The 12707-nt window shown below is 40.7% G+C and overlaps 1 protein-coding gene across 1 annotated transcript; it reads left to right on the top strand.

Annotated features, from left to right (window-relative positions):
• Window positions 1–1581: 1581 nt before the first annotated feature.
• Window positions 1582–8364, top strand: gcdhb (glutaryl-CoA dehydrogenase b). The gene is made up of 12 exons (XM_080043807.1): window positions 1582–1640; window positions 2261–2376; window positions 2881–2907; window positions 3006–3146; window positions 3462–3524; window positions 3899–4069; window positions 4601–4730; window positions 5772–5988; window positions 6368–6471; window positions 6570–6695; window positions 7176–7336; window positions 7686–8364. Exons 2-12 carry the CDS (start codon window positions 2274–2276, stop codon window positions 7757–7759), a joined length of 1317 nt encoding a protein of 438 aa, XP_079899933.1. The 5' UTR covers window positions 1582–1640; window positions 2261–2273; the 3' UTR covers window positions 7760–8364.
• The last annotated feature ends 4343 nt before the right edge of the window (window positions 8365–12707 follow it).

Raw genomic sequence — 12707 nt, 5'->3', positions numbered from 1 at the left:
ACCATGTATTTCAGTTTTTCTCAGTCGCTTTGGTGCTTTTCTCACATCACTATTAACATTTGCACAGCAGTTAGTGCATTTCTCAAAACAATTAGTGCAAACTGCAAAACCTAGTGGATAACCTGCAAAAGTACATCACTTGCTCAAAATGGATAGTCTATTCCTCAAAAGCAAGTATTCATGTCAATCAAACTGCCAGTCTCATCAAAATGAGAAGTCTTGACACCATCATTTATGAACATGATAGTCAAATGGCTTTGTCATGTTTTCATTATAACAGTTTATTCTCTCAGTGTTTTCCAATTCAAAAAAAAGGTCAGAACTCGGTGAATGCTCAAGAATGCTGCCACTCTTCACCACCGTGTAAATGTTTCAATTGTTTTTCTCTTCACCTGTTGTTGTGTATTTGATGTATTTTGCATTGAATATTGTTTATGTATTGTTGTTTTTCCTTTGAATTTGTTTGATCTCGACGTCATTGTAAATGAGGGTCACCCCTCAATTGGTCTCTCGAGGATAAATAAAAGTTAAATAAATTTGAAAACTACAGTAAAGTTACACATTGCTGTAGTTAGGGGAGTAAGTGAGTACAAGACACTGAATACGTATGTTTCACATTTTTACTGTATATGCTCTTTGCAATTCTACAGAATTGTGCAAAAGAAAAATACACTTCAGTCACTTATTTAGAACAAACATAAAAAACACCCTTTTGGTATGCACAAATGTGAACAATATAACAGGACATATTGTAACTGAACATATATAGGTAAATCATTCTGGCACATCCAGACGTTCCTATCCGTCTGGCCACATATTTTCATCTACATCACAACGGATATTATCCCTTGCAATGCAGCGAGGAAAGTATCTATGATAAAGAAAAGGTATAACATTTGCTTGACATAATTTGATAACTAGTTCAACAATTTTGTATGTAATGACTCAAGCAATGAAATGAAGACTATTAGTTTTATTGGGAACAACTATTCAGCATCCATAAGTATAGTCCATTTTGACTGACATGACATAAGCAAATGACAATGTTATAAAACAGCAGAGAATTTAAGTTGAAAACAAGCTTTAAAAAATCTCAGGTCACTGGTCCTGTAGGCCTAGATGTTGAGGAGTAGGCTGTTGATATGAGAACAACTGGAGAACTTATTGTGTCTGGTCTGGTGCTGCTACTTCTATCCTTGGACCTTGGGTGCTTCAATTCTTGGAAGTGAAATCTGAATAAAGCCACAGATGTCCCCTCCTCCAAAACCCACGCCTCCGCTAATGAGCCAATCAGAGAGGGTTTCAGAGGCTGAAGTGTCCTCTGAAAGCAGCCATCTTGGGTGATGATGGATACAAACAAACAAAGAACTCACCCCTATTTAAATGTCTTGGCGTCATTCTTTTGCGTACATTGCCTTCACAAAGACAGAGCGACTGCTTCTGTACATAAATAGTTAACCAGGGTGTATTATGTGGCCTGTGGTTCAGTTACTTTGCCACACTCATTATGGCACACACAGCAGGTCTGCTTTGCGCGATGACGTCAGGCTGTGTTTTGACGTAGAGTGTCGCTGGCTGCGTAGTCAACCTGAGGCAAGGAAAGTGAAGTCAGGACAAGGGTTGTTGTCCCATTAATACAGGTAAATGCTCTTATACATATTCGTCCATGTCTTTTCTTTACAGCTATGTTCAAACTTGACTGCTGCTACCGTACACTGTTACAATGGTTATCTGAAAATAATGCTGTAAACACCAGTAGCTAGCTAACTTTCGTGAGCTGGCGCTGTTAGCATGTCGCTACAGTAATGTTACTTAACACAGGTTAGCTGAGCTAGGTTACCTGAGCTAGGTTACCTTAGCTTGGCTGCATACCAAACAGAGCTGGCTGTCAGAACTAAGGTCTGTTAACTTGACACTGTGTGACTAACAGGTCGCTTCATGATCTGTTTCATGGAGTAGTATGGCATCGTCATTATCTCTTCAGTGTTTCCATTGCAGCTGGCATTTTCACTTATAATCCAGACCAGTAGTCAGACACTGTTTCAGGGTTATTACACCTAGCTCTTCTTCTGACATCTTGACACCATGAGCTCATTTTGAGGCTCCTAATTCTCAGTTTAGGGAGATAGCTGTGAAGGTTATTGCCAATGCTTTCTCTGCCAGCACCATGGTTGACAATGACACTGTAATACTATTGCACTTTTAATTTGAATCTAGTTGAGTGAATGTATACCAAACGTGGAACATGTATGTTTTACAGACTTGTCTTCATTATGGCATTGAGGAGCGCTGTGTGCCGTCTCTTGGTCAACCCTCAAAGATGTGCCATCGTCTCTGCTTCCAGAGCACAGGGAACTGCAGCGGCTGCCAGATTGGGTAAGTGCTATGACACCATGCCAGCCAGCGACACCACACTGTGACAGTGACATTGTGACAGTGCACCACCCACTGGTGATTTAAGAATTTAATTGCCAACAACTGCACCTGTAATTAACGTGCTTATACCGTACTTGAACTTGAATTTGAGTTGCCCATTTCCATCCTGATGGTTTCAATGTCATTTGAATAACATTCACACCCACACACACACACACTCACAGGGAGAGCCATGCATTTCCTTTGAAGCTATATTTGATACAGGGTAATCTGTAATTTGACAAATAGTAACAAAATTGTAACTAAATGTACCTTAGTAATAACTGTGCTATATTACAACTATGGGAAGGGACCTTTTTTCTTAATTACTTAGAAAATCAGGAAACAGTGCGATATCTTCTTACAATGCATTTTGTTATTTCTAAAAGTTTTTGGCATATGAAATCCTTGCATTCCTTTCACAATGTTAATGATTTTCATCGTTTCAATTTTCCACATACGCAGAAAAGACTGAGCAGAAGCCTAAAGCACGTAAGACATTATGTTTTGATCGGCGATTCTCACCAGAGCATGTTTGTAACAGTGGTTTTTAAGTTTGAGTAATTGCTCCTCTTCCAAATGTGTGACAGCTAAAGTCCAGTTCAACTGGCAGGATGGCCTGGAGCTGGAGAGCCAGCTGACGGAAGATGAGATCATGATCAGGGATTCTTTCCGGACATACTGCCAAGAGAAACTGATGCCTCGCATCCTTTTGGCAAACAGAAATGAAGGTGATTGAGGTGTTCGATTTCATCAGGGTCCTTTTCTCAAAATCCTTTAATGTCTTATATACTTTTTTTTCAGATACTTGCATTATTTACTTGTATACATTCTGTGCAGCATTGTTGGAGAGAGCACTAGAACTGAATTGAAATTGAATTGCCAAATACTGCTTCAGTAATTGTTGTGCACACTACAAATAAGAGCTTTAAACTTTGATCAGTTCTCCCCTTGCTGCTTTCACATGCATAATGCCCATTTTTCGTGTCTATGTTTCTAAATACAGGTTCTTTATGAGATCTTAACCTTGTGACATTTCTTTTCAGTGTTTCACAGAGACATTGTGTCCGAGATGGGAGAAATGGGTGTCCTGGGCCCAACCATTAAAGGTGAGACTGAACGGGGTATATTTGATTTGACAGGCAAACTGTTCGCGGCTGATTGCATGTAGGATACAGAGGCAGGCAATCCCATTTACATTTTTGATTCCATTAACATTATATTCCACAGGTGTGTGTTTTATTGTAGCATTAAATTGTACAATACAATAATGGTGGTATTGTAAAACAGCCAGATTTCTGTCACACAAATGACTCTCTGAAATGGACTTTGGCCTTGTGCACACTGGACCGGTGCGTTGTTTGTTTTTTGAGAAAGCTTAAAGCGTGTCTGTGACAAAACTCTGAACCTCACTTTATTTATTGTGTAACACTCCATTGTGAATGACACTGACAAAAACACTCTTCCTGTGTTTGATGTGAAGGTTATGGCTGCGCTGGGACAAGCTATGTGGCCTATGGTTTGATTGCCAGAGAGGTGGAGAGAGTGGACAGCGGCTATCGCTCCGTGATGAGCGTGCAGTCGTCACTGGTCATGCACCCCATCTATGCCTATGGCACAGAGGAGCAGAGACAGAAGTGGCTCCCCAGGCTAGGTAAGAGGAGAAAACAACTAAATTTTTTCTATCAACAGTCAGTCAGCTTATCTTTCAACAATAGATGGGGGAAATGAAATTCAAAGTGCTTTATTGAGTAAAAACAAAAAGAGGTCATTGAAAAAAATAAACAGAAACCTATTACAATTTGACTGCAATTAAAAGTATGCAAGAATATCAAAAATAATAATAATAATAAATGAAAAAAAAAACATATTAAAGTAAGACGATTAAAAATGAAACCAAATACAGATATAAAATAGATAGGACAAAGATCAGGCAATACATATAGCCGTATAGGTCATTTTAAAAGCCGAGTTGAGCAGTAATGTTTTAAGACCAGATTTAATAGATTGTAGAGTTGTAGCTGACCTCAGAGTTTCTGGGAGGTTAACTAACACATTAACCTTGACATTCAAACAATGACTGACTGACCTGCTGGTTTATTCTTGGTTTATTGCAAACAACTTTTGAGTTTCCAGAAAAGCGGAATATAAAAATCCAATATATTATCATAATTATTGTTAATAGCTCGTGGAGAGATCCTGGGTTGCTTTGGTTTGACGGAGCCCAACCACGGCAGCGACCCCAGCGGCATGGAAACCAGAGCCAAATACAATCCGTCCAGTCGCACCTACACCCTCACCGGCTCCAAGACCTGGTGAGTAGTGGATATGTGCCAAACAGTAAGAGATGATTGTTGAGCTATGCCTTAATTGATAACGTCTCATTGGAAGGTGAACCGTTTTTCTTTACTCTAATGGACAGGATTTGAAGTAGATTTTTCAGCAACAATAGAGGCCAATTGTGTCATCATTTCACGGTATACACTTTGTAGTTTTCTCGTAACTCACTTTAGACTTGGATAACTTTTTAGTTTTTAGTGAAAATAAGTCATTCTAATAGCTGGGTGTATGTTTTCAAACCTTTTTAAAAGAAGGCATGTAGGATTGTATTTCAGGCTATTTATTACACCTTACTGCCAGTGTGTGCCAAGAACACTTTCGGGTCAGGAGGTCTATTTTAAGGAAGCATGAAACTGCAACATAATAAACAGAGACAACAGTGGGATGTGTCTGACATAGCAGGTATCTGCATGCACTTAATCACCTCCTGATGACAGGGTTACATTAGGTATCGGGGGTTAATGTCAAGTGTATTAACATCCAGTAAATGAATTAATTATTTGGGAACTACGTCGTCACAACAACAGCTAACAGATGTTTTAATTTTAATGTCTTTGCTTTATTCAGTCATTTTTTCTTGCATCTAATATGATGTTTTACATTTTAGTAAGAAGACATTCCTGATGTCACGATGCAGGATTTTGCTTTGGCACAGGGCTCGACATGGCATTAGTTGTCCACATGGTGGTGCTCTTTACAGCCAAAGTGATGTATGACATTTGGCTGTATGACATTAACAGAGACTCGTTTTTTCTAATCGAGGAGAGTACTTTTTTTCAATATTTGTATAAGTTAATGAATGTATTATGCTGTAGGTCCAAGTGTTTAAGAACATGCAGAACGGATTACAGAATATTTTCAGTAGTTGGTAAATGCAGGTCATAAAGTTGACCCACCACTACATTGCATAATTACAGTTCAAATGAGTGTCACTTATTCTTTAATAGAAAAATGTGGTCTACCAGTGCATACACAAAGGCGTGTGCCCCTCACATGCCCTCTGCTTCCACCACCAGGATCACCAACTCCCCTGTGGCGGATGTGGCCGTAGTCTGGGCCAAATGTGACGACGGGAAGATCCGCGGCTTCATCCTGGAGCGCGGCATGAAGGGCTTCTCCACGCCTAAGATCGAGGGCAAGTTCTCCCTGAGAGCCTCCGCCACTGGCATGATCGTCATGGACGAGGTGGAAGTGCCAGAGGAGAACCTGCTGCCTAACGTCTCAGGCCTTGGGGTGAGAGTGACAGCAGTTCAGTTGGAGGGATGTGTTGTAGGAAGATGGTTTTAAATGACTGTACACGCCTGTGTTCTGTTACATGAAATGAAGTCTTGATTCGGAACGATTTGGTAAAAAATGAATAGAAGATGAACAAAAAGGAAAAAAATATGAATATAATAAATGATATAAGCTTTTAATAAAAAAAAAAAAACATATATTTATTATATTAATGTGTTCAGGATATCCTACATTGTTTATGGCTCTTTTTGTTTGTGTGTGCTTAATGATTGAGATACATTTTTTGGCTCAACAGCGTCCATTTTCTATTAGGCATTTTGTTTCATGTGAAAGACACACAGCAGTAAAAGCCCTCTCTCTCTCTTGCTGCTTCCAGGGTCCTTTTGGCTGCTTGAACAACGCTCGCTACGGTATCGCATGGGGCGCTCTGGGCGCTGCAGAGTTCTGTTTCCACGCAGCTCGACAGTACACTCTTGACAGGTCAGATGTCCCAGCTCTCCCAGTGTAATGTTACAGATTTTCACGTTACCTTGTTATTTATTCATTAACATGAGGACGTTGTTGTTTTTCTAAACCAGAATCCAGTTCGGGGTGCCACTGGCAAGGAATCAGCTGATGCAGAAGAAAATGGCCGACATGCTGACGGAGATCACTATCGGCCTTCAGTCCTGTCTGCAGCTGGGGAGACTTATCGATGACAAGAGGTAAAGACCTCTTGATCCTCTAGCAGAAGTCTATTTGATAGGATCGGACATGCTATCAGACATAGGATCAGACATGGTATATATGGCATTTCCTATTTTCCTTTCTTTAGACCCTTTTACAAAGCAATTCCGGATATCACCGTGCCTGTCAGCAGCTTTTTAAAAATGTTTTTTTTGACATTTAACTTTTCTTTCTTTGACTACAGAAATTGTTGCTACCTCAGAGATATTTAAAATCCCGGTTGCAGTCTGACTTTTAGCTCGTCTTGAAAACGTGGCCACGCCCCTGTTCCACAACTTCCCGATTTAATTATTCACACATAGAGCGTTCCGGGAATGTTGCGGGAATCCTACCACTACAGTGTCAAAGGGGCTTTATGGTTGTTAAAATGTTTCAGTGTGGTCCAAATCGGCGGACAAGCGTCTTGCCTGAAATTAAAGTTAAGTAAATTCTGTTTTTTTTTTTTTTTTGGTCAACAGAGCAGCGCCAGAGATGATCTCCATGCTGAAGAGGAACAGCTGCGGTAAATCCCTGGACATCGCCCGGCAGGCCAGAGACATGCTGGGAGGAAACGGCATCTCAGACGAATACCACATCATCCGCCACGTCATGAACCTGGAGGCTGTCAACACATACGAAGGTGAGGAGTGACACATTGAGAAAATAGTCCACTTGGTCGAGACGAGTTTGCACGTGCCCTAGTATAAAATACTTTAGGCATAGTCAAAATGGAAATTAATTATCTGAAAGATTTTTAAAAGGAAATTACCCACGGTAAAAATAAGATTTAAAAAAATTAAGAAACCAAAAAAGACATTCCATTAGCTTCTGCAAACAAAAGCTTAGGGATTAGTTAGAAGTATTACTGTTTTGGGGGCGCCTTTAGCTCAGTTGGTAAGGCGTCCCCCTCCCTTATTACTGTTTTATTAACCGTATTTTTGGTGTTGCACTTTTTAATCTAGTATGATTTGGGTCCTCTCCCCCTCCAGGTACTCATGACATCCACGCCCTGATCCTGGGCCGAGCCATCACCGGCCTGCAGTCCTTCACTGTGGACAAATAGATCCCTCCTCTCTAAATGCTGCCACCAGGAAGCTGCTGTTAGAACTGTAACTCGCATGTCAAACTCAGCGGCAAATTATTGTGACGATTCCGAATACTTATCTGTATAGTTTTGACGTTTGCTTTCTCTCCGGTTTGTAGAATATATGTTTGAGTGCTTTATTTGGAGAGAAAGTAGATAGTTTTTAATTAAAAAAGGGCTATTTTTCTACTCTACTTAAACAAATAAATAATTGTATAGACTTCCATGGACACTACTGTAGTGACATATTGACGGTTCTGAATGAAATTTGCTGCTAGTTACAGAGGTATGCAACAGTATTACTGTATAAAAACATCTTATCAGACAGTAAATGCCCACAACTTGTTTGGAATTGCCTGTGAAGCAATCTTAATTTAAATTTCAATGACATGACTCAGAGGTTGTCCCTCTGCACTTGGTGTAATCTTGCATGAATGATAACATCAGCTACTATTGTTACATGATTGCCTTTGGCACTTTACTGGCTTGGTTTAATAAAGATGTAAGTCAGAGCTTGAATAAAATAAAATTTATTTTTAAGCCATGAATATATTGCTTATTTGAAATAATAAATTAAAGGTGCTCCGAGGAACTTTCAGTTTGTGTTCATTCTTGCTTCCCCTTTGGACAAAAGTGATGGTGTTTTTACTACGTCAGCTGTTGTTCCTGTGTGAGCGTCACCCATGGCATTAAGAAAAACTATATAAAAATACTATTCTTTGACCTGATGGTCTCGTTTGCTGTTACATGTAATTCATGATCATTTTCTGAAAATCTTCAGTTTCAGAAATATTTAAAAGTTCCTCGTAGTACCTTTTAATATAAGTAATAGAATAAAATGTACTGTTCTGATTTATATATTAGGCTCCATGATAGGGAGTTACTTTTACTCAGGGGTGGTACTCGGGTAGTAAAAAAGGGAACAGTGAATAATACTGTAAGTGAAAAATGTTAGTAAGAACGCAGTTAGTCCAGTGGTATTATAGGTCAGGCCCCCTCCAATAGGTCACCAGATTCATCTGAGGGGTTGTGAGATGATTAATGGGAGAGGAAAGAAGAAAACGATTACATTTGTATTACATTTTTGGGACTTCTCTCTAATCTTTTGTGTAATATAAGATCGTTTGACCTCAAACCGTTATTTTTTTTAAAGATTATTTTTTGGGATTTTCAATGCATCTTATTAATAGTGCAGAGAGACAGAGATGAAATGGGGTAGAGAGGGGAATGGCATGCAGAGAACCGACCTGTTGATTCCGAACCGGGTCTGCTGCTTCTGAGGACTGAGCCTCTAGGGGGACGCTCTGACCACCTCACTACAAATGGATCGAGGAAACAGTGAATAACTTCACCACTATGTTTATGTGTATGTGACTCACACACATAAACACAACATTTCTAGGCTGACATCATCCCAAAATAGACAGGGAGAGGTTGAGAAACTAATACCACTCCTAAAAAAGAATAGGAACCTACTGTAGGCTATAAAAAAAATTCAAATGGGCCATGCAAACACAATTTTGGCATGAGGGCCCTGCCTCCTACTTTAGGTCAGCTTCTGCCCCCAGTCAAACCAGTAGTCAGTAGTGTTTTGTTGACGTGTTTTTCTTCAGGGTTGGTGAACATCATGGGGAACCGACCCCACTGGTGTACACTGTTACATTAAGATGGAAGGTTAAATGTACAATGTGAATTTAATTACTTTATACCACACAGGAACACTATTTTCACAAGTGTTTACAGGTGGCTGATTGATATCCTGCTAATGGCTTCACGCTGCTTGACAGATTGACAGTTGGGGTCACACACCAACAAAGGCTGGGAAATATGCCAGATGTAAACAATGCGGCATCTAACAGAGGCTATGGGCCTCATATCGTCTTTGGATCTGTTGTGCCTCAAGGATGTGTTTTGATGAGAAATATTGGCCTGTATTTAAAAAATTTAAAATAGAGCTTTACTTTGTTTTCAAGAAAACTACAGTGCATGGGGCTCTATTAAAACAATCCAGCATAGTCCAGCAGATGCACGATTTTAAGCTGCTGCTAATTGTTCCTACTTGGGTCTAGATTTACAAGGGTAAAAATCAAATCTATTTTGAATTAGCGTACCTCTCACGTGAAACAGATTGTTGGCACCTTCAGGCGATAGGCCTGACTGTTCCCTTTACTTCAGACAAAGCTGGATTGACTGATTTTTTTCCTGCGAGACGACTTCTAGGTAAGATGAAGGAATTAAGCGCAGTAAGCCTGGGTCAGACATGTTGACAGAGCAGAGTAGGATGGACCTATAGTGGGCGGATCAGACGGTTTACTACTGCTGGAGGAGGGCACGCTTCATTTCAGCACCAAGGACAGAGGGACTTTTGAGAAGACGTGTTTGGAGAGATTTGGAGCTTTGGAACAAGGTTGGAATTGAAATGCAAAGTCTAAATGCTGTTACTGAAATGACTTTCCTTGTAGGCCTACATGTTTCTTTTGTTTTCTTTGCAGGAATGGATACATTTGCCATGTAAGGAGAACAGAGCAGCTTTGATTGAGGAGGGAAACAAAGGGAACAGTCAATCATTGACAGTTCATAAATCTCAAGTCATGGATATCTACAATGTCTACGATGTCTATAATGTCACGGGCTTGATTCCCGTGGCTGTAGGAAAAGGTTCCCCGTATGTACCGCCAACAGAAGAGCCTATGTACAGGCAGTACAGGCCCCCACCCAAGGATCTCATCCCTTTGCCCAAGGGTGTGCTGTACCTGCTCATGGCTGGAGTGGTAGTCGTTGGAGTGGCCTATGCTATTGTTGGACATCTCATAAAGGACCTGGCCATTGACATAGCAGGTATTGCCTTCTTGTGACTTAATAGGCGAGACACTGCAGATGAATAGTGTAATATTTTAAACTTAAAATACATCATCATGCAACGTTACCAGTCAATAACAAACAATCATTTTTTTGTATTATATCTTTCAGAAATGTTTGAATTAATGTGGAAATTTGGCAATACCTGAGCAATTATGTAAACAACGAAAATCTAGATGTTGGATAAAGTCAGTAACATCTTTATTTTGTTTTGCCTGCGGCGTCTCAAAATAAGGTGTAATATACAGTTTATTTGAGTCAACCAACTATTTCAAATAGACGTTCACATCTAGAGTGGATTGTATGAATTGTCATATTTATATTCCCAAAAGCCCCATCATATGAACAGAATAACTCCTTTCGTCATGTTCCAAGGGATAGGGTTATGTTCAAACTGTCCTTTGAAAAAAAAAGCGTATATTGTTACATTTCTTTGTTAATTGAACTGTCAGTGTTTGGGTTAGTTTGGTCAAGTTTACAGTTAAGTCACTGTAGTATCTATCTATCTATCTATCCATCTATCCATCGTTATGGCAATATTCATTTCCATAACACTATCCATCTATTTATTTCTCTATCCTAGAATACATGTGCCCCTGGTTGGGAATACCTGTTATCCACTGACCTCATATCCTTTTGTTACCGTTGGTAGTAGGCTGCAATCTTTAACCACTGTCTCCGGTGTTTAGATTGTTTGTTGGGTCCGCTTGAGGAAGAAGAGACCAAGGACAGCACCCCGCAGAATGTGGCCACCAGCCATCCTCCCACAGTGCACCCCTTTGCCCACAACGCCTTCCACGTGTGGGACTCGGACGACGTGGTCGTAGCCCTGCCCGTCTTCCACGATGGCAGCCCCCAGATGAGCCCAATGCTAATGAGCGGCATGCCCCACATGCCCCACCTCCCCCACCTCCCCCATTTCTTCCCACACTCGCACAGCATGACTAACAGCCCTCTGACTTTCTCCACAAGCCCGGGGGGACTCAAAGAGGTCCTCATCCCCAAGGACATGTGATATTGTGTTTGACAAGGGCCGTGATCATGCACAGGAACCCAAAACACATATGACACGTGAAGATCTGACTACTGTGATGTGTTCCATGTGGCCCTCAACAGGTGTTTGTCATGTATGATGTGTAGAAACCCCAGTCTCATGTTTCCCTCCTAAAGTGACACTGGGAAATCCTCTGCATTGACCACACCGCGCTGTGGCCTGCTCCTTTATATTCTGAATGGAGAATGCTTGTGGTCAAAATTACAATTTGACAACATAGGCTCTGTAAACGGGTATGTAAACAAAATGTCTGTAAACAAAAGGGCCCACCGTAGCTAGCAACATGCCCGTTAACAGAGCCTAGCACGGATAAAAAGTCAAAGCAATCACCCTAAAGAAGTGAAAAACCAAGGACCAAAGAGGATTAAAAGAGGTCACTGTGTATTGTCTCTGCGTGCCTATAGGCTTCAGAGAGAAGCTGTTCGACATGTCAGATTGAGTGTAACAGACACTATTTGTTGGTTTTACGCTGATGAAATAAAGCTTTTTCTTATCGAAGCCCAGCATCAGTGGGAGTGACTTGTTAACTGTTTTGCACTGGTGGCATGAGATTGAAAGATTGGGTGTGATCATGTACCAATAATCTCCCTGCGCAACTAGAGATTAACCTGTGGGCTCAGGACACCAGCTCACAGGTTTCTGAGTATATCGTGTCATACTGCTGGAATTTAGTGTCAGTGTTCCTGTTGTCACTGATCTTAAGGTTCTGGTAAAAAAAAAAGTCCCGGGAGATCCGAATCTTCCTGGGACTTGAGAGGGGGTACTTAGGACTATGTTATAGTCGCATGGACAAAGCTGCTTCAGAACTGTTAAACCAACCAGCTGGTCGTCTCATGAGTAAAATGTTATTTCAAGACACTGGGGGGGGATTAGGTTAAGAGGAAGACTTAGTAGTTCCTCAAGAACACAACACAGCTTAGTGTCACAACCTTTATATTAAGTGTCACAGGTGCTTATAGATTTCCAACTGCGGTGTGCGTAGCCAATCAGGGCAGCCCGTAGCACAACAGGTAA

This window comes from Ammodytes marinus (genome assembly GCF_949987685.1).
Source record: "Ammodytes marinus genome assembly, chromosome: 16".
In the NCBI taxonomy this organism is placed as follows: Eukaryota; Metazoa; Chordata; class Actinopteri; order Uranoscopiformes; family Ammodytidae; genus Ammodytes; species Ammodytes marinus.
Note: the sequence above shows the minus strand (reverse complement) of the source record. Positions and strands in the feature narration are given on the sequence as shown.

Bases quoted from the DNA above. Each gene is read 5' to 3' on its own strand.
- gcdhb (XM_080043807.1), top strand. From the start codon at position 2,274: ATGGCATTGAGGAGCGCTGTGTGCCGTCTCTTGGTCAACCCTCAAAGA. The intron at 4,731-5,771 runs GTGAGTAGTGGA...TTCCACCACCAG, and splicing joins CTCACCGGCTCCAAGACCTG to GATCACCAACTCCCCTGTGG. The intron at 6,696-7,175 runs GTAAAGACCTCT...TTTGGTCAACAG, and splicing joins AGACTTATCGATGACAAGAG to AGCAGCGCCAGAGATGATCT.